The 21,996-nt window shown below is 40.6% G+C and overlaps 1 protein-coding gene across 5 annotated transcripts in view; it reads left to right on the top strand.

Annotated features, from left to right (window-relative positions):
• The first annotated feature begins 2,935 nt into the window (after nt 1–2,935).
• The window catches only part of inpp5l (inositol polyphosphate-5-phosphatase L), a 35,055-nt gene continuing 15,994 nt past the window's right edge, over nt 2,936–21,996 (top strand). For 2 of the 5 annotated variants that reach the window (XM_088927211.1, XM_088927195.1), the window contains exons 1-5: nt 2,936–3,073; nt 3,161–3,240; nt 13,220–13,261; nt 15,349–15,449; nt 16,831–16,918. In XM_088927211.1, coding sequence (XP_088783337.1) covers nt 3,178–3,240; nt 13,220–13,261; nt 15,349–15,449; nt 16,831–16,918 — 294 coding nt within the window. In that variant the 5' untranslated portion in view covers nt 2,936–3,073; nt 3,161–3,177. Of the gene's footprint in view, nt 3,074–3,160; nt 3,241–4,096; nt 4,575–13,219; nt 13,262–15,348; nt 15,450–16,830; nt 16,919–21,996 lie in introns of those variants that run through there. The other 3 variants (XM_088927219.1, XM_088927203.1, XM_088927225.1) reach the window with 3 other exon arrangements.

Raw genomic sequence — 21,996 nt, 5'->3', positions numbered from 1 at the left:
TGACCAGTATCCAACATCTAAATATGCATAGCCTTTTGTGCTGGTTATTTACTTTTTATGTGATCTGCTTACATTTGTGGATAGTGTGCGTTTTTAAGTTGGCTGAGAGAATGCTTTAAGAAGGTTGTGACTTTGACATCCAGGTTTGCAAGCTGGCATAATGCCATCTCTGCTCATTCTGGTTTTAAAACCACTTGATGGTTACTTGGATCAGTATAATGTGAGCAGTGGTGATGTGGAAGTACATTTAACACGGAGAACAGGAGGCACTTAATACAAAAGATTGTGGGAGTCTTATGCAAGCTAATGAGCCATGTTTTGATGCAGATACTCTGGCTGGATGACATCCTTGGATCAGTAGGTTCCTGCCTACTGAAGAGGTTAGACAGGCCAGATGGCCTCCTCTTCTCTTTTGTAATTGTTCTGATGTGTTTCACTCTTGTCCTGGTACAGTATGTGTTACTGGGCTTTCAGTCTTCTCCTGTAAGGATACAGTGACAATGACGAAGGGAATTTCTGAAATGCCAAAGACTAGTTTCAAAACATTACAAGCTATTCCTTTTCCAAAAAGGTGAACATTTACAATTAACCTGTTTTATAGTGTAACTTGAACTGTTCTGTTTTTTATAGCCTTTATAAATGTACACCAAAAAGCATGATAGGTGGTTTCTGAAAAGGTGGTAGTTTTAAATGACTTGAGATTTGAGAAATTTGAAATTGACAGCACGTACAGTATGCTGTACGCTGGCTTTATTCTGGGTTGGAGTCATGTGAGATCCATCAGGCTGTGGTTTGTCAGACTTGGATGTTTTGCAATAATGCAGATTCAGGATTACAAAGAGCATTTTCAAAGCCTTTTTCCTTTGAAAATTCATTAGTTCTTAACTAGGATAATTAGAGAAGTATATTGAACATAGCATCTTAAAGAAATGCTGACTTTAAACATGCCAGCTCCAAAAAAAACTTTCAAAATAATTTGGAGGGTTGGGACTACGGCATCCTTGCAGACCAAAGCGATCGACTTCATTCCCAGATAAAGTGCAATGTAAGCACACTTCAAATGGCTTTCAGAATAAAATTCAGAGTTACTTAATTACAATTACTCAATATTGAACATCCTTTAATAAGCAGTATTTGCTTAAACATCGGCTTAGGCACAAAGCTTGAAGAACAGTAGCATCATATCTATAGATCAGGTGGGTGGTAAAGGTATGTACTTCACTGCCAAATTTTGACATTGCAAACATGCGTTAATGTCGTAAAACGATGTTCACCAGATACTTGTAAAATGCACTTTTGAGCATTCCCAAGCAGAGGGAAAGGGATTTCCCATCTATACTCTTCTCTTTGTTTCATTATGTTCTTTCTTGTTTACAGGGATTGAAGATGGAAAAGGATGTTTTAAAAGTGCACGCACCACAAACCTTTTACATTTTCAGTACCTAAATAAAACCTTTCTGCCGCTACATTGTAAAATACTTGGTATAATGCTACACTTGACTAGATGACCATTCACTTACCCTGCGAAGAACTTTACGTAAAATGGTATTTGCTCTTTGAGAACCAGAAATCTTGGGCTGCTTTTATTGTGCGATCAGTTTCCTTCCTTCCAGGAAGTTTCCTTTGTACTGTATCTCTTCACACTGTGGTTGCTTATCAGTTGTGATCAAGTGACTTTTCCCCAGAGAGCTGTAGGGTATTTTAGAATAAATTCAGTCCAGCAGGACTTTAAATTATTGAGACTAAACAAATAATTTATTAATAGTCCAAGCTAAAATGTTCTGTAGGTCTCGGGTCCTTAAGCAATTTAGAACACTGACGGCCGTCTCAAGCAGAGTCGCAGGGTCTTTGGGTTTCGATTCCATCTTTGAATTTTGAAAACCCTGTTTTTTTTTAAGAATCGATCTGCACTAGTTGAAAAGTACCTAACAAAACTGTTGCTCATCCAGGCTTCTAAAACTGGATGTTTAGGTGCTGCAGATCCTTTGAGGATACAATAAGAGGCCCATTCTCAGCACAGTATTGACAATACTACACAGAGGTCTGAGAATGCCCTCTTAGTCTTCTTTAAGTTCTTCTGATGAGATTAATTGCTTCAAATTTTTTTTTGTCATCAAAACAGGAAAGAATGGATCTCTGGAAGTATGCTGTTTGCATTCATTTCTACACGAGTGCGTATGGGCACTTTCCTAGCAAGAGTATTTAGAATGAGCTCCTTGGTAAGCCCTGTGGAGACGCACAACAGGGCGAATAGTGGGGAAAGAGCTTTGTGTAAACCATGCTGCTTATCTTCCTACTGCCAATGTTTGCTCTACTTACTAGAGGTTCTCTGGCCCCCTGAGTAAATCCAGCTTTCAAAGGCGGCTTTAATTAATGTGTAGTTACATTGTGTGTGGGCCAAGATTTTTGAATGGTGACATTTACTTTCCTCCTTTTAAAAATGATCAAATCCAGAGAGCTTTTTAACACTTGAGTAGTGATGGATGTGCACAACTTTTTTTTTTTTGACTGCTCCTTACTTGAGAATTCTCTTCACTGGGCTTTAACATCATTCCTTTCGGGATCGGGTTGTTGAACAACCTACAGTATGCTCACTTCAGGACACCTGACTGGGTGGATCCTCACTTGGGCCACATTAGTTTTATAATGGGCCTTGTGCAATGCAATATTTACAGCTAGATGGGTCTTCATGGTGCAACTAAACCCCAGTTGTGTGAGAGAACAATCTTTTTCAGTTTCATAGTTCAATCAGGGTAGGAGGATAGGGAGGAACCATGTCCAGTTCTGGGGATCTGTGGTCCTTCTGATTTTCTAACTCTTTAATCCCTCTTTAACTGATGTACTAAATAAGTCCAGAAAAGCTGCTGCATTAAGGATTTAGTTTGCTCTCTGTGGTCCAGATCCTCTTGATATCCAGGCGAGATTTCATTATAGCACTCAAGGGAACTGAGTCGGTGGCTGTTGCTTCATGTTCCAGGCCAGCTTGACCACAACTGCCACACCCTCTCCCACTTTGAGGGAACACCAAGCATGTGTGGCAGGGAGTGACTGAATTTTCTTCAAAAAGCCTGAGGTGACAGTTTTTTTCAAATGCCAATTTCACATAACCTAATTGGGTTGATTTGATTTTAAAACAGTGTTGTGTTTTTTTTTTAAACAGACTCAAAGTGCTGGTCAATGATTCAACAATCTGCTGAAAATCTCACGCTAGAGCCTGCAGCCAAGCTCCAACAGGACCAAGTAAGATTCAAAAGCACGTGTTCGGTCTTCTCCGGTGATTTTAATGTTGCTACTATCGGGTACGCTGGCAGCAACATTTTCACATTAACCAAATGCAGCAGGAGGGAGAAAAGGTGAAGCAGGAGCCAGCAGTGTCACCTTGGTTCCATCGCTGGCTTCTCAACCTGTCAGCCCACCTGAAATCTTACTTGTGTAAAGTTGTATGGTTCCTCCTCTATTTTACACTTTAAAAAACATCCCGACTGGACTGGACCGGATCCCCTTCGTGCTTCACGTTTCAAAAGGACTGCTCTATTACATACACGTAAACCGCTGATTCCCCACTTGTAAGCTCGATCATTTACATTGTGCATTAACAGGTTTACTATACCGCTTTTGACTTTTTACCCTGCGTCGAGATCGTTGAGAGCTTCGAAATACAGCAGGTACAGTAGTTGCCCCTCTTGTAAAACCCAAGCAGATCTCGAGGAAAAGGCCATTGTCATCGGATTTCACTTTTTAAAATTAATTTTGCATGAGTGTGCACGTACTGTAAACTGTTCTCGTTCAACAAACTTACAGTTCTATATGGGCGTCGAGGCTTTTCTTCAGACTTATGAAATAGAGGATTCCGGTACCCCGGAGAGGTACCGGATTGTCAGGCTTTCTGGAAACGTCTTCAGGACAGAAGTGCCCAGCTGATCCAAACAGTCGTTTATCACCACGATGGATTTGTTTCATTTTACAAGAGCTGCGCGCAACCCATCTCCCAAGCTGTCCTACGGAAAAGGCGCCGTTTAAACGCGAGTAAGTGCTGCACTGTCAACTAGGCGGAGCTTAATCGAGTTCATAAAAACATTACAGTAGCAACTACTGCAGCTGCAGCTAGGCAGGGCAGGAACTAAACGACTCTCCCAGTACTTACACTGTGTCAACTAATTCTGTTTAAGCCTTAGTCCGCTTATCATGCACTGGCAAGAAGATTTCGTTGCGTTGCTAATACCGAGCCTGCAAGAGGGCTCCTGGAGGAGTCGGCTTTGACCGAGTTCGAAGGATCCAGTCGGCAGAAATACCGCAGCGCCGCCGAAGTTACAGTAGAAACGCTTCAACTTTTAGACCGCTGAAGAGAAAATGATCACAAAAGACAGAGACACGCTTTCGGGACGAAAGAATCCAATGTGTCTTTAAAGCAACTGTGGACACCGTGATCTTTGTGATTCTCCGGGTCTTCGCCTGAGGTGCACAGCGCACCTGTAAATAATTTAGACAGTTTATTGTGGAATCCGAGCTCTATCATGGGGACGTACACAGACGTCTTACTAGTAACTGCTAATGTTGGATCGCTGTTTGATAATGTAAGTATATGTTCTTAAAAAGGGACTTTTCTAATTCAATGTTTTTAACATTGAAATTGCTTAGAGAGCTAATGAGGAAGAACAGTATGACATACCGACGAAAGACGGATGATCCTGTCAGACAAAAAAAAAACGGGAAAGGTAGTTAAAAGGGGAAAAACGTCGCATTTGTACATACTTTAGTAAAAGCGAAACCTTTCGAAATAATCACAATCATGCCTACGGTGTTGTTGAACTTAGAAACATGAGAACAGTTTCCCAGAACTATGAAACCGTACGACTCTACAGTATACAGTAAGGAGAATATACCTGTTTTTTTTTCCCGCAACGTGTTTTTTCTAGTCCATTTAAAGGTAGCTCTTTGGCATTAAATATGTTTACACCAAAGTATGGACAGTTGCAGATCCTGCAATGTATTCTTAGCGGGGAAACGTGGTTTAGCAACATATTTCTAGTGCTGCAGAGGCCCTTTCCCAACGGCGGAGCCCTGAGTCTAAAGTAGTCTTTGCCCCTTCCAACGTGAGCAGTTAGGGCAGGATGAGGGAGGTGAGTTACGTGGGGCTACGCTTCAAATCCGGTGAGGTACCAACTGCCTATCGAAACGGAGCTGCTAGTTTGTATCTGTTTAAATAAAACAGGAAACCCGTTCGACCTAAAGCGGGTCATTCCGCGAGAGGTGTCAATGTTAAAAAAAAAAAGAAAGAATCGGCCCTTTTCAGGTTTTGTTCTCGAAAACAAACACGCTGGATCCAACAACAGCCCTGGAGATTGGCATTTATAAATCTCCCCGTCGTCTGTTGACTCCACGAACCCTTTTTTTTTATGCACGCATTTTAAATCGTGCAGTCAGTGGTGTAAAATAACAAACCCTTACCTACGAAGATGTACAGACAGGCAGACACCGTCAGCATTTTAAACTGCTGCTTTTTCTACAGGTGAGAAGTTCAACGAATGAATATGAATTATAGAAACTGTGCACTGAATTAAGTACAGTTTATAGTCCTTTCTGAAGTAATTCCGGTGACCAGTTACAGAAAATGTATCTTTTTTTTAGTTAACTTCAATGAACAGTTTTAGATAACACCAATTAGATGACTGCAGTGACTTTAAACTTTTATCGCTTGTTAAACGATTGGAGTGTTACCTTTTAGACTTTTTCAACGACTGAAAGGAGTGAACAGGTTAGTATGCTACAGATTATCAATTGGGATAATCTTTTGTTTATTGTACTTTCTTCTATCGTTTAAAGTCCCCCATTAAAACAATTCGGATGATATGTTGTGATAAGTGGAAAGTGACCAAAGACAGGAAAGTTGCAATAAAGCTTTTTCAACGTTAAAGGTCAAGAAGTGACATTCTCGTTAAAAGCAAATTTGCTTATAAAAAATTATCGAGAGCTGAGACTTGGCTCTGTACCCCCCATTCTAATATGAGCAGTTAGTACTGTACAAACCTTCTAGTGACATTTGATTAAAAAAATTGAACAGAGCATTTTCAGTGTAAGGAAGGAATTTGATGCTGATTTCGGAAATAAAAGGATATGAACCAGAGACGGTCTGCTTTACAATCTATAAAAGAAGGATCAGGTCAGTTAATTCAAGGTAATTGGGTCTAGCAGGCAGAAAAGACAGATGAAAGAGTTGTTCCTCTTGATAATCTGGAAGTTCAATAGGATGGAGATGACACCACCTGCAGATCCGACACTGCTGAAATTCAGAAGCACTGTGTGTGGGTATAGATGAGGGCTAACAACAGATGTTAGAATAAGTGGTGAGGAAAAAGTTGTTTTTTTTTTAAAAGATGAGCTGGATATCAATTGCCAAATATTGTGTAACCCTGACACTTGTTGAGCCTAAGTATAGTTTTCTGCTATTTCAAAACGGGAACTTCAACTCAGAGGATGAAGGCTATGTTGGAAGGGGACATATTTGTGTTGCTGTGTAATTTTGGAGGTGGAGAAATTGTGTTAAAGGGTTAAATTGCTCAGTTTGGCCTTGGGAGTCAGTATTGCAGGATTGAGATCATGAACTGATGGGTGCATTCGCACTTAGGCCTGGAGGGCGAAGACGTTTTTAACTCTAAAGAAATCTGACTGCAACTGCACGCAACATTTTATTTTCCTACAACAGGTTAAGCAATAACTGCATTTCAAGTTCAGCTTTTAGGTCACATTGTGACAATGCAGCTTATACTTGTATTCTTGTAAAATAGTGCCTGCCATCAGCCAAAGAACACTAAACAATTAAGTCTCAGGAGTTTTGTACAGTTCATCTACCTAAGTGAGGCCTCTCTGGATTAGACCAACAGAATGTCATTGATCTTTTTTTGACATAGGCTAGGTTTTGAAAATTTAGCTGAAGTTTGTTTTGAATTAGGATATGGGATCATTGATTCAATTTTGTAATTGAAAGAAGAAAACGTTCTACTCTGAAAACAATATTAGGAAAACAGCCCTAAGGCATTTTTTGAATGGCTAAAAAAGGCTCTCTTTGATTCACATCCTAGAGGACTGATCCAGTGGTTAGTCAAGTATTTGTTGAAGAAGCTGCAGAAATTAGATTGGGCCTCTACTGTTTTCATTTTTTTTTAAAAAAAAGTACAGTAGCTCTGTGCTTCTCTGGAAATGCACATTCATCTGAGATCCTCTCTCGTTTTTCCTTGTTTATTTTTTATCCCTAAATATCAAATAGCTTTCCATGGTAAAATAAATTATTAATAACCCTCATCACAAGACTGCAACAACCCCGATTTTCTGTGTGAGTTTTGAGCACAGTTTGTCTCAAAACATACTCCAGTATTTCTGGGCAGCACTTGGCTTAGGCCTCGAAACTCCATTTCCCTTGTGAGAAGGGAGAAGAGATGTGTATGGAAAGTTGGCAGAGGGCCACACTGTCTTGTTTCCATATACAGCTTTATTAATAACTCATTAGATCCTTGTGTGGAAATAAGAGGTGCAGTACATCTCTAAGTCAGAAGGTTCTAGGCATGTTCCTTTCTAGTTTTTGTTGGCTTGTGGAACCATTTAAGTGAAACACAAGGCTGCTGTTCTTCAGTCCCGAGATACTTTGTCAAAAGTATGTGTTTAGTTCCGTCAAGTTTGTTGAGAGTGCCATCCAAAACAACTCTTAATGCATTTGTCATTCTTCTGCTGTTTTAAGTTTTAAAGTGAATTGGCATCAATACTCTGTGAGGGGCTGGGTGTCTTTAAACTAGCTGCTCCTACCCTAGAGTTCAGTGCTTTTCCCTTTTATCTCAGGGGTAGTTAAACAGCAGTAATGACAGTGTGTACATTTCTGAATACAGTTGCAGAAGTAGTGGTGTTTCTTGTGCCTATGAAATGTCTCTGTAACTGGAAAAACTTTCCATGTCAGTACATTAACAATTGGCTGTTTGTATCAATGACTTTAATGTGCAGTTGCCTTAAAATAGTAGGAGGAAAGGAACACTTAATCAGAAATGAGAGGGTTGGTATGGGTCATTTTAGAAAAATGTCAAGGTGTAAATGCTACAGAATTTGTACTGAGTACACAATGCTTTTAGGTATAGTCCTTATCCAACATGCACAGGCTTTAGCTGCAGTCGAATTTAGTCCAACATCCACCCACCCATTTTCTAACTGCTTTACCCAACTACAGGGTCACGGGTGCTCACCTATCCCGGCAAGCAACAGGCTCAAGCAGGATACACCCTGGATGGGATGGCAGTCCATTACAGGAAACATATGCATGCCGGGGCCAATTTTCTCAGAAGTAATTTGACCAACCAGTACATTTTTTCTAATGTGGGAGGAAACCGGAGTACCCGGAGGGAACCCACTTGAACCTGGAAAGAACATACAAACTCCATGCAGATGGCACCCCAGACCTACCCCAGATCCAGGGCCCCACTGCTGTGAGGCAGCAAGGCAAAGCTCTGTGCCACTCTGGGTCTACAGTAAATTTAAACACTTGAACAAGAAGTAGTAGTATGAACAAGTATTGATGCCACGCAGTGATGTAATGGTTTGTAGTCTTCAGTTCTGCTATTATTGTGAGGTATCGGTGGAATTTTTGGGATGTAATGTTCCACTAAATACCACGCAAGATGATTTTCCTTCTGAATTTGCTGAAGCCCAGCAGAATGGCGTATTTTAGCTTGGCAGACTAGCCTTCAGTGCTGAATTCATGCAAATCTCTTATGCAAAATTGCATCATGCATTTTAACCCTGCAGTATGTTGTATAGGGCCAGAGTATGTCTTTTTATAAAGGGAAAATATAAACAAAAAGCCCCACTATTTGGTATTTTTCTTATCTGGTGAATACAATGTCAGCTTTTTAAAGACCTAAGTCACTGAAGAGGCTTGTTGGTTTAGAATTTTGTTCCTGGAATGCCAGATAGTAGCCTCATTTCACAGAGCGGTTGAGCCTGTCATCAGCCCCTTTTGCTCTCGTTCATGTTTCTGTGGTCTTAAGATTTTGAGTTTGACCTGGGAGTGACATAGACAACTCCTGTGCGTACTTCTGCTTTTATTTGTGCTGCAACCCCTAGATCTTAAAGAGGAGGGCTGTTGTGTCACTGGGACAGCAACATAGAGCTCTTAGAGGAACTGCTCAGTCAATCGGAGATAAGGTGTACAGTCCACAGAGGTCCTCCTTCCTCCTGAAACGGACTGTACCATGCACAAACATGACACAATTTCCACTCGGCTACCAGCCACATGCAAGATTCGAGATGAGCTAACTGCCCAGGCAGGACAGGAGCCCACATCAAACAGCTTTTTATGCCTCTGGTTGAAGGGTGTCCTTGTATCTATTCTGAGTTGTTAAACAAGTTAAACTGTAAGCGTCAGGGTTCTGATAAATGTGATGTACATCACCTTGTATCACTGCAGTTTTGCAACAGCTTAGCTACTTTTCTTTGTTGCTCACAGCTTGACGGGTTTTTATACTTCAAAACGATCTGCGCTCACTCGCCCCCCCAGATGCCAGCTTCCATTCAAAGCGGCAGGGTCATGTTGTCGCGGCTGCAGTCTATGTGATATCACTCGCAGCTGCTGGCAAAGTGTCTTTATACCCGGGTGCACTGGAAGCACAGGTCCCTGGCACGTCTCCAGCAGCTGCAGACGACATCAGACTGACACACCCCAGCTGCACCGAACTTTCGAAAGCACAGCAGGTTTCTTTCCCTGGGAAAGAAAAATCAGAGTGTTTTTCTGCTTCCTACTCTTTAAACAGGATCTCCTGCTGATCCCTAGAAAAGAGGCAGGTAGCAGGCAGCTTTTGACAGCAAACTGATTGAATACTAGATTAGATCACACGGGATTGCATTTTATTTGTGGAGTGTGATTTAACTTGACACTGCAAAGGAACAAGTACAGTAAAAATTCCATGCTGAAAATAAAAGACACAGCATTTTGTGCTGTGGAGCCTTCTTCAGGTTTGCAGCCCCCACATGCTGACACAGCTGCCCATTTTAACTTGAGGCTTTCTCGTTCACCTTCGTACTTCACTTGTTAGTGTAAGGGCGTGTGCTTCCTGATTTGAGCCTTTCAAGAACCCCATCGGTGTCTAGTTCTGGACTTGACCACCTTGGCTGTGGTGTGTAGGAAGTGCAGAAGAGCGGTCTGGAGAGGGAGAAGGTGAAACCTCTGTCAATTAAAAGCTGGTTCTACTTCTCGAAGATCTATAGAGCGCAGAACCTGCAGATGACTGTTAAAAGTGGGACGGAGAGCTACCTTTTAATTATTTTTTGGAGAGATGCACAGTACTGTACATGGGGTCATGTAGTTTTTGAGGAATATGAAGTAAAATCTTTTATATTGTAATTGACATTATATAGAAAGAATATTTTCACTCTGAGCACACTACTTCCATAAATATAACTGTTAGCACTTTTTCAATGTTTAAAGCCTATTAACATTGAAGAAAAAATGAAGAAAATATTAATAATGTTGTAAGCAGTAATTTGTTCTTATCAATGGAATATAATAACCTCACACACAGCTTCTGCAAAACAGTAACCCAGACCTTTCACAAGGACAGAATTTCACATCGGCACAGGAGGTGCTGGGAATTCTGAATTGTGTGTCACATATTTGTATCTCGAGTGCTTCCTTGTTTTTTTTGGTGGGGGCAGAGCTACAGTTTGGCTGCTCAGTCATGATAGTGTTATGGAACAGAAAGTTCCACTCCGACTGTTTGCATAACTTGCTGTGACAGTGGCTGTATTTATCTGCCTCTGCAGGTCTGCTCCCCTCTTCCTTATAATTATACCATATATTCTGTGTAATTGGATCTAATCACTCTTTAAAATAACAAGGGCCTTATTTAATATTTCCATTTTGCTTTAGTTACCAAAGATTAAATACTTCAGTTTTATATTTGCTCCATTTATGGGTATTTCAACATTTGTGGTCGTGGTAATGTTTTTAGGAATGTAGGTCACCGTTGCAGTGAAAGTCCTTAAAAGACCTAAAAGTGGAGATCTGAGCTGGGATTTTATGAGGGATATGCTGTTTTTAATTGCAGAGTGGTTTGGGGAAAAAAGGAAAGTTGCTTTCTTTGCGAACAAAAGCATTTTGCTGATGCGTATTATCTATCACTTCTTAGAAATTATTTAAAAATAAAATGCCTGATTCTCACTATAGAAAAATGTGGTATGACACACAGGTTGATTTATATGACAGTTCTGGTCCTGGGGAGCCAAAATCAAGTGGGTTTTGCAGCTCAGCCTTAAGTCCTCAATTTGTAAATGCTTTGCTTTTGAGTACTTAGGGGTTATTTGAAATTAAAATATCAACACCCTATAGCTCCTGAGGACTGCAATGGTGCTGGTCCTGACTTACACGAATCAATTTAATTTACTAAATGGATCAAAAGTGTGTTCCAGGTCTTGACAAACATGATTTAAGGGTTAGTGGTAGACCATAGTATACGCTTATAGCTAATATACATGTCATTTATTTGTGCTTGTTCGTTTGCTTTATGCTGAATTGATTTTCATTATGCACTAATATTATATAGACAATTACCATATTTACAATTGAACAGAATATAAGAGGGTGACTTTCTTGCATCCCTTACATTTGTCACTGCTTTTTGTTATTATTTTATTAATATTAATATCAAAAGTAAGTTTTTATTTAATGTACATAGATAAAGATTGTCTATTGTTATATATATTTATTTATTTTAAATTGCATGTAATAAATGAAAAGCAGTCTTTAAGAGGAGAAAGAAAAATTCTTGAAATGTAAAACATTTTAAGGATTTATTAAATGTTTCTTGAAGAACAAACAAGCGACACAGTGTCACAGTAGTTAGCATTGCTGCCTCAAAGCACTGCTGACCTGGGTTCAGCTCTGGACCTGGGGTGCTGTTTGTGTGGAGTTTTCTTTGTGTTTGTGTGGGTTTCCTCCAGGTGCTCCAGATTCCTCCAAATGTCCAAAGACATGTTGGTAGGTAATGGTTAAGGGGAAGGTTGGTAGGCTTCTGATGACAAACTGGCCCTTGGTGTGAGTGTGTGCATGTCTGTGTGCCATGCGTATTGCCTGAAGTCCTGTCCAGGGTGTAACTTGTACTACCTGTGTTGAGGGCTTTCCCGTGGCCTTGAAATACTACGCTTAAGCAGTCCTATGCAAACATGTATCGTTCTAAAATCTACTAAAAGAATATACTTTCCCGTTTCCAAAAGCAGTGGTCCCAAAGAAGGAAGAGAAAAATTGACTTTTAATTGAGTGCTTGTATCAGAGCTAGCTCGCTCACTATAGTACAAAAACATTTGATCCTGAAATATAAGGAAGCAGTAATGGGACAACTACCTGCCCAATTTCGTAGCGCCCTCTTGTGCTCTCCTAATGCATTTTCCTTCACACTGGTGTAAAATTAATTGGAAATCCGGGTATAATTTGGAAAAAATATACGTACAGTATGAAAACAAACTATGTACCAATGTATTGTTTGGGGATGGCATTTTGACCATTTTGTGACAATGTGCAAAAAAAAAAAACAGCAGTGGAACAGAAGAACTTTTTTTGGAAAAGACAGATTTCTAAAACTGTGGAGTGGATCATTTCCAGAGCTTTATGGAGTTTTTGTTTTGTTTCTCTACTCTGCATTGAAGATCTGTTTAAGTTCTCTGACCTTCCTTTCAAAAATAATGGTTAAGGCATTTATTTGACCCCAAAAATAGGTTTTGTTTTTAGATTTTCCTTTTGTTTGTGCACCAGGCCCTATACCAAACATTTACATACCACGCCAGAAACAAACAAAAAACACCACTGTGTAAAGCTATTTGTTGTCACATATTTATCCACAAAAGCACTTGCTAAAAAACAATTCCCTGTATCTTTTTCCAGAAAATTAAAAAAAAATCTAAGGTGTTCTAATTTAACAACTGTATCTCAGTTTCCCCATTTCCTTTCATATCCCTTGACACCATTGCCAAATATCACTTCCTGAAGCGTGGAATGAAATGATTGATAAATATTAAAATGTGTTTTCATATTTTTAGCTGCACCATAAAGTCTGGCTTTAAGTGTCCCCTATCCTGCTCGGTGAGTGACGAGGATGAGTTACAAAAACAGAAAGCTGCTGCCTTGTTCTGCTTTTCCTGGTGTTTCCTTGACGGTATTGAATGCAGCTCTTGTCTTTTTTCTTCTCCCCAGCTCGGAGAGATCCAGAGTGACTGGCTCCGGGAGTTTTTTAAGGTGGGTTCTCGGAAGTACAAGGTGGAACATCCCTTGTCGATGTGCTCTGTTCTTCTAGAACAAAAGAATGTTAAAAACGAGAGGAAGCTGTTTGCCCCATCAAGCCCAGTAGGTAGTTAATTCCATCTAGCTCATTGATTCAAATAACTTATTCAGCTATTTCTTGGGTATCTTGTTCTCATTGATCCAAGGATTTCATTGACCCTTTTTTTAAAAAAAGAAGCTATTTTTGTTGCAGTGTTTTAATTCCAGTGGGGGTAAAGATTATAGGAGGATACTATTGGCTGTTTTGCGGGCTCTGGCATCGGTGTTCTCTGTAATGCTGCAGTTTGAAACAAACCCATGTTTTTATTGTGCCACTTTAGTTTTTGTGGTGGTTGACAGCAGTAGTACTGCCTTGTGTAATCCAGGTGCTTTTATTCCAGCCGAAGCCTTAAAACTACACATGTAAAGAAAAGCAACTGAGTACTTTTAAGTCTACAGCCTCGACTCTTATCCTGATCTGTTCAATTGTGTTGACTTATCCTGATTCTCATGTTAATCTACTGCTGGATAGATGTTGATTACAGACCCATGCACTGTTCACTGATTGCTTCTGTACCCAATGGTGGCTTTCTGAAAAGGTTTTTTTTTTTCCCCCCACATTCTCCCCGTTGGGTTCCACCTTCAAGTAAAAGGTCTGATGTTTTCCACTTTTTGGTGGATTTAATTTTAAATGTTTAAACCCAGGAGTGTGGTTAGCAGTTTCAAAATACTGTTTTTAAGTATGTTTCATCTTTTTAAAAAGCCATTATTTCACAGTGTTTTCATTAGAATTTTATATTTGTTTTAGGTAAAAATGACTATACAGCAGCACATGTTCTGCATATTAATGTGTAGAAACATTTTGCAAAACATATTCCTTCACTTTTATATTTACAGTAGCTGTGCTCCAGGAATAAGTGCATATTATGTCCACATGAGGGCAGTATATATTGCCTAATTAAAATTCACACAGCCTACACTTGTCTGTTACTTTAAATTAGAAACGCTGTAAATTTGATTAATGTTCTTAACTGCATTTCTTTCTAGTTAATTGTGGGAGAATTTCAGGATTTAAAAGACTGAAAATACTCATTTATGCCATGTATTAAAAAAGAGACACTGCAGATTAAAAGCATTAGATTTAAAAAATTTTATTGGAGGTGCTCCATCACATTTCTGCACAGGTAACAATTTTAAATGCAGACTCTTAATAATTTTTCACATTCAGGAACAAGTGTTTATTTGACAGTGGGAATCAAAAGCTGTTGGAGAACCCTAGCCAGGTTTTCTGCCACAGCTATTTGCAGTCCTTATTGAGTAAACCTCCACATTTGTTTTTGCATTATTATTATTTCAGCAGTGATTCAAGCTAGGTGCGAGGAAATTTGTTAGTGTTCAGCATCCCTTGTGGGCTGTTTACACCCAAGTCCAAATGAAAAGAAAGGCATGCAGACTGTTGTGATCTTGGTGTTTGCCAAACATTAATACTATTATTGTCTATTAAATTTCTCAGAAATTTGTTTTGCATCAAAGCAGCTATGTTTCACTCTGAAACTTACGAAACACACCAACAGTGCTAGTAAAGGTTGCATCAGAAATAAATATAACATTACATGCTAGTCTGCTGACTGCATTTGCCCATAAACAATTTGAGTACACCTGGATTGTTAATAGCATAGACCCAAGCTGCCCTTTTCCACTCCACTTCCCAGCTCTTGTCAGTAGACTGCATGCGTTTCTCCTAAAAAGAATTGGTGTCTGCAGATTGAGTGTTGGCAGCAGCCCTAGTCAAAGGTAGAAACCCTTCTAATGCCTAACCCCTGGCGTCTTCTGTGGAATGATTTGATTCTTTTAAGTTTCCTTTTGGGTAGGTTGCTGTGTGTTTTTGCTCAGTGACCCTGCACGGTCTGTTGTTCCTCTTCGGCACGGTCTTGGGGTTTCAGAAATTTTTCATTGGTTTCCTTCTTCCCTGATGAAAGGGATTGCATAGCCTGTGCAGGTGGCAGTAGAGCAGGAACGTGAAGATGTAACTCTCTCTCTCTCTCTCTCTTGTCTCGCGTCAGACCGTCCACACCTACAAGCCTCGCTTCGTCGCCCTGCATTTCCAGGAAGTGGGAGGGAAGGATTACATGCTCAACATGGGCCATGTTGAAAACTTCTTCTGGTAGGGTCTGCATGGAAATCGCGGCCAGTGCACCGCCATCTTCTTTTGTACATTTAAATAATTTCCCTTCAGGATTTCCTCCTCTTTCTGCCTTGAAGATGACATGATATTTATAATTGTCGTCCATTTGTGGGACACAGAAAGTGAAGGGATTTGTCTACACACTTCACATGGGAAACAGAGCTAGGACTAGGCATTCTGACTGAACTTTCAATTTAATAATAATTAATTCCTTATACTTGTATAGCTCTTTTCTGGACACTCCACTCAAAGCTTTACAGGTAATGGGGACTCCCCTTCACCACCACCAGTGTACAGCCCCACCTGGATGATGCAACAACAGCCAAAGTGCGCCAGAACACTCCCCGCATACCAGCTATCAGTGGGGAGGAGAACAGAGTGATGAAGCCACTTAATAGATGGGGATTATTAGGTGCCCATGAATGGGAAAGGCCAGGAGGAAATTTGGCCAGAACACCGGGGTTACACCCCTACTGTTTTTGAGAAACGCCCAGGAATGACCATGCACAGGACCCTTTTTACAGTATAGTGTCCATATACTGGGGCATAAGAATCACACAGACTGCAGGGTGAGTGCCCCCTACTGGCCCCACTAACACCTCTTCTAGCAGCAACCTTAACTGTCCCAGTAGGGTTCCTGTCCAGGTACTGGCCAGGCTCACACCTGAAGATCTTCAGTGGGTTGCCACTTATGAGTTGCAGGGTGATATGGCTGCTGACAAAGTGTATGTCATCAGCTGCAGCGAAGGATGTAGTTGGGAGTCTGTATCGGATACCATTTTTTTCACATCACATGCCTTTCTGCTCACTGGACACCCTTTGAGGTGAATTGAAAACAACTGCACATATTTGCAAGTTCTGTACAGCATACGTGTACAACTCCAGTCTTCAAGTCCCAGAATCTAGTTTCTAGTTTGCTAGATCCTGCAATAACTGGGGAGATCTTTGAATCATTTGACATTGGTCCAATTAAGCTAATAATGAGCTCCTTTTAGTCAATTATGGCCACACTGTAGCCAGTGATTGCTGAGAGCGGGGTCCTGATTTGTGGATTAAAAACTGTCCTATCAAACCTACATTGCAATGTTTCAAACAGATCTCACATATACCTTTTTTTTTATAAATTTTAATCTTGGGCTTTGAGCTCTTTACATGTCTGAGTGATGGCTTGGGTTGCTGAAGCAGTGTCTTTGGCTGGCAGGAGGCATTGGGTGCCGTGTGATTAACAACAGGGCATGCCAAACGAGGACATGCAGGGGGAGGGGGGAGTTTAAGAATTCCTTGGCTCTAATGTCATCCACACTGAACTCTCATGATTGCTCCGCCTACTGCCAATACATGACATTCCTTTCCTTCTTAGGGACATTGAGTCGAGCGAAGAGATGAGAGATTTTGACAGGGTCTGTATCTATGTGGACACCAACTTCAAGGCCATTGACCGCTTCACGGTGAGTCCTCCTGTTCAGACTGAAAATGAAGCACTAACATTGCGAAGACTGGGATGTCCTGAAATTTGCATTTATTTTTTTTTAATCAAGTATTTTATTGGTCAATTTTGATTTCTCTTTGTGCTGTCCATCGTTTGAAAGCGTGGTTAATTTTAACACACAGGTGTGCTGCCGTAATTCCTTACAGATCGAAACGCTTGAGTTGTTATGCCTGCTCTTCAACACCAGGTGGAGTCTTCTGCTAGCTCATGAATCCACTCTGCCTGCTGGGCGAGGTTGGGTTCTGTTTCTTAATCTGGCCGTTAGGTGATGGTCTTAATATTTCTGTGGTTCCAGACGTAGAATTTAGATTTTTTTGTAATGTCTTAAACGTTCAAATGCAGTAGATAATTTAAGAATTGATGTTCCCTAAACTAAAAAAACAGCTGTATATAAAGAGTATTTACAGTATCTGCAGCTGTCATAGAATATAGGTGAAGTTGCAAACACAAAGATGCAATCCAAGCTTTATAGCTCATGTAGCTGTGCAGCTCATTAGCTGTTAATAAATCTCAGATCTCAGCTAGCAGTTTCTTGAAAGAAACCCGGGTACTGAAGTAGACAACTTGGCCTTTTGAGTAACTTGTTACAGATTCCTATAATTATTTTGTAAAAAGTTCTCAGCTGTATTTGAACTTTCCCTAGGTCTCCATCTGTGTACTCTGGTTCATGTTTTGCTTTTCATTCTGAGTCCATTGGTTGCATCGCGTTTGCTTTGTCAGTGCTTTTAAGGATTTTGAATATTTGAATTACGTTTTTGAGCTCCATAGCGATGTGGCAGTTAGCTAGCTGTCTCACAGCTCTGGAGTCCCGTGCTCAGATCTAGACTGAAGCACATTGAGTTTGGAGTTTGCCTGTTCTATAATGTTCCTAGCCTGGTTTCCTCCTCCCCTCCTGCTTCTAAAGATATGCTGGCTACTGTAGGTTAATTGGTAGTTCTAAAATGAGTTGCTAATATAACCTAAATCATACAGTACTTTAATTGCTTATTCCTAATGAAAGATGGCAACATGTGGCAGTCTCTGCCCCTCAAGAAAATCCATAGATGGAGTTTGTGAGTTGTAAAAAAGCATAAGAAAGTGTAGTGAGGGTATGTGCGGCTCTGTGAAATAGCTCTGCACAGCTGTGTCCACTCTCGCACGCACCTCTCTCTGACCTGTTCCAGTATGGCACGTCTCTCTGCAGCATTTGTATCAAAACGACTTGTCTTCTGGGATGGTGGCTCTGTACATAAGAAGAAAAGATCACATGCTTTTGCCCTCCACGGGCAAATCAGAGCAGGTCATCTTGAAAATTGAGTGGCACTGGGATTGTCTAAGAAGTTTTACACCCAGTCATTGAGCCAAGCATCCTGGGTCTCATCTTTCATCAGGGTGCGTGCTTGTACTTGAGAGCTGTTTCATTGAACACTGTGTTCCCTTGTTTACATTCAACATTAAAATTAATGCAAGGCTTTTAAACAGTCTTCCTCCCAAGTGCATGTCCCCAAAAACAACATAATGAATATCCTAACTGTTAAAGTGGATTTAATTATAGCTTAGTCACTTGTCACATTATTTTTCTTTATTTCAAAATTCTGTGGATTACTGAAGGTGAAGAAATGCATTAGTGAAAGTATTTTAAATGCTGTAAACTGTAAATCTGCAGCACTGTTAACAAATTTTATACATTTACATACATATACATTTTACATTTTCTTCAATGGTTGAATTAATAAAAATGATGGTCATCATTTACTACTAGAGGTGCAAAGTTTCTCAAGTATATTGAAAAACAAGGTAAAGGAATGTATTCACAAGAAACACAATTGCTGCATGGCAACACATTTGATTCCAACACGATTTTCCTGTAGTAGCAATTGAAATGTTTCACGCATGGGATTTTACTGTAGTTTGTTGTCGAGGGATTTTTTTTGTACCCCTTCTGAATGTGTCTGGATGTGCTGTCCTCCTCTTCCTCGGTCACCACTGCCTGTTATAGTTGAATTAACAACTGCCCCTCACTGAGGTTAAGACCCCGAATTGTTGAGTGCATCTTTGCCAAGTTCAGGGACTGAGGTCAAGAACTTTCTGAAGTCCAAAAATCTAGGCACTGTCTGTTCTTCCCACTGTTGTTGACTCTCATTTCCTCTTCCTCTGACTTAGGGGCTTCTTTGGCACTGTAAGGATCAGTTTGAATCATGGGCAGTATCTCCATCAGGCTCATGTTGCCTCGAGTTCTTCTCTGGCCTCCAATACTGTGCCAAATACTGGAGGAGCCGTCAGTACTTACTGTGTAATACAGTATAATGCAATAAGCTTATATGGAGCTTAAAATACATTCCCTTAAAAATAATTTAATATTGCCCAGTAATTTTCAGTTTTACTTCAACAATGTATCATTTCTAAGAGGGACAATATAATATCCTGTTATAGTGAGGGTCGCACCAGAGGATGTAGAGGGTGAGGTTTAGTGGCGTTGAGAGAAGAGATGCCTACAGGAGCTGTCAGACCAGTTTGCCTCAGCCCCTGTGGCTGGTTGTGCTGTCCTTGAGGCTCTGACTGGCACCACACTGAAGCTGCTTTCCCATAGTAAAGGTTAAGTGATCCCATTAATCTCGGTGCTGATTCTGGACTGGGAGTCGATGCGTCTCTTGAGGACAGTATGGGGTGTGTAGGGCTAGGATGGGGTGCTGTGGGGGAGGGGTAAAGTTAATAAATTTAACTCTAGATTAAAAGTATTGATTTTCTTCATTCGTAAACAATAAATAAAGTGAGAGAAGAGTAGTGGACAGCTAGGACAGTGCTTGACCACTTCCAGGCCGGGGGCCCAGAGGCACCGGCCCTGGCTCTCCCTCTCATTTTCATTTTGCCCGTGCCGCCAGCATTGATTTTCAATCTGTTTCCCTTCGGCTGCGGATCCGCGGCTCACTGCTCTGGGCCAGGGCTCCGAGCGCGCGGGGGAGGGGGTCTCGGCTCCCCGGTACAAATGGTGTTTTGATAAAAAATCACTTGTAAGTCAATAAATTTTTATTAAACTGTGCACCGGGTGATGGATTAAGATCGGTGAGCAGGCAAGTGTGTGTTTAAGTTAAGGGTCTGTGTGTGTGTAGTGGTATCAATGTGAGGATAAAATCTGAGAAAATGTCAAGAACTGCTATCTTTATAGAGGCAATGTAGGCATGTCCCCTAATGTCGTTTTATTTGGAATAAATTGACATCTTCTTTTTGATCTAATAGAGCCCCAGCCATTTATGGGTGTCCATTCACTCTTGGTGTTGTTTCATTTAGATTGAGTATAGAAATACAAATGCATGAGAGCTGATGGAATAGAGGAATGCACACGTGTTTTGAAAAAGAGAGGAAAAAACAACAGCACCATCAAACTGGAATGCCTTTGGAAGCAACAATGAGGGTACACAGTTTTTTAAAACATTTTGGAGCATGAAAGGCCTGGTGGTTGTCATCTTAAATGATGTACAACAGCTAACAGGCTTAGTTCTCTCAGATCTGCGAATAGTATGCATTCTGTACACACTTCCTGATCAGAGCAGTCCCTCTGCAGCTGTGCTGTAAAGAGTCATACCAGTAGACCTACTGGCGCCTACGTGTCCTTTTTTGTTTATGGGTATCTGATCAATATACATTTTTAAGTATAAACATTGGCACTTTTTACTTGAAACAAGATCATACAGTACGTTTTTATTTTATCATGCATTGTTTATACTGTGGTTATTAACAATTGTTTGTTCTCAAAGTGCATGGAACACTGATTCATCACAGTGAGTAGTGTTGAGGGTGCTAGGTGAACTAAATCTAATGTAAATGTCGCAGGGGGAGAAGATAGTTGCTGGGAGCTCTGTTGGTTTGGATTCAGAACTGAACCCTTCTTCTGGGTCTGCTCTCTGAAAGAGCTGAACAAGAAGGGTTTGTTCAGAGTCCAATGTAAACATTCCTCTTGCTTTATTATCATGATATTTCCTTTTTATCTAATTGTTTTAGAATACCTTCATTTTTAATTTGTTGTTATACCTGTCTTGTAGCATTTTGTTTTTTGTTTTGTTTACTTTCGGTCTCTGTCTCGTTTGTTTTTCTATCAACAGTACGGGCAAAGGTTGATCAAGCTATACGCTCTTATAAAGGAGATTCTTTATATTCCTTCAAACTGTGACACTTAGTGGTGTCAAAAATGTTTCTCATTGCTTTAAAAGAATTATTGAAAAATGCTTTAAAATATGAAGAATTTGGGCAGGCGAGTCTCCTCAGTTATTAACAGGTTCTTTTCTTGATTTACCGTCTCAATGAGTTTTTTTCAGACTACAGTACACGTACTTACAATATAATTATAATACACAACACTGTAATGTAATCAGCCATTTAAATTTCTTTTTTTTTTGAGATATACAGAGACATGGGGTTGAAATAAGTATCAACTTATTTCAACAAAGTATCTCTCTCAGCTGAGAGAGTTTAAAATGTGTGTTTTCCGTGAAAGCAACAGGGTTTGAGCCTGCAACCTGCTGATAAGCCCTTTACTTTAAACACAGCAACATCTCACTGTAGGGCTGAGCTGACGGTGGACAGGCCTCACAGCGTCCATCAGCCTCTCTCTAATAGCGGCCCTCCCTGGGCTGGTCAAAGGGACAGGTCTGTCCCATTAAATGAGGATCACTTTGCCGGGAAGATTAATCGGCTCTTTAGGGGAAGATATTTCATAACGGGGGGCAGCGCGGCGTCACGCCTGAGACCCCCTCGACACTTGGCTGATTTTTCTTCTGCCTCTGGCCCAGGCAGGAGACAGCTGCTCAACTGCTTAATCCCTTTTAAATTGTTTTAATTTTCTGTTGTTATTGATCTCCGAGGGCCCGATTAATCAGATCAGTGAAGCAGGCAGTTAGTACATTAAAAATTGTCAGGGCTTGTCACCGATGACGAGGGGGGGAGAACAGGGGGAAGCAGTACTGCGAGAGGGTCCTGAGTAAAAGATCAGGAGGTTCAGGCCAGCTTTGTGTGGATTGTGTGTTCAGGTACCAGGTGGACAGATTCCCACTGCAGTTGCTG

This window comes from Atractosteus spatula, chromosome 2 (assembly GCF_055471065.1).
Source record: "Atractosteus spatula isolate fAtrSpa1 chromosome 2, fAtrSpa1.hap1, whole genome shotgun sequence".
NCBI classification, from domain to species: Eukaryota; Metazoa; Chordata; class Actinopteri; order Semionotiformes; family Lepisosteidae; genus Atractosteus; species Atractosteus spatula.
Note: the sequence above shows the minus strand (reverse complement) of the source record. Positions and strands in the feature narration are given on the sequence as shown.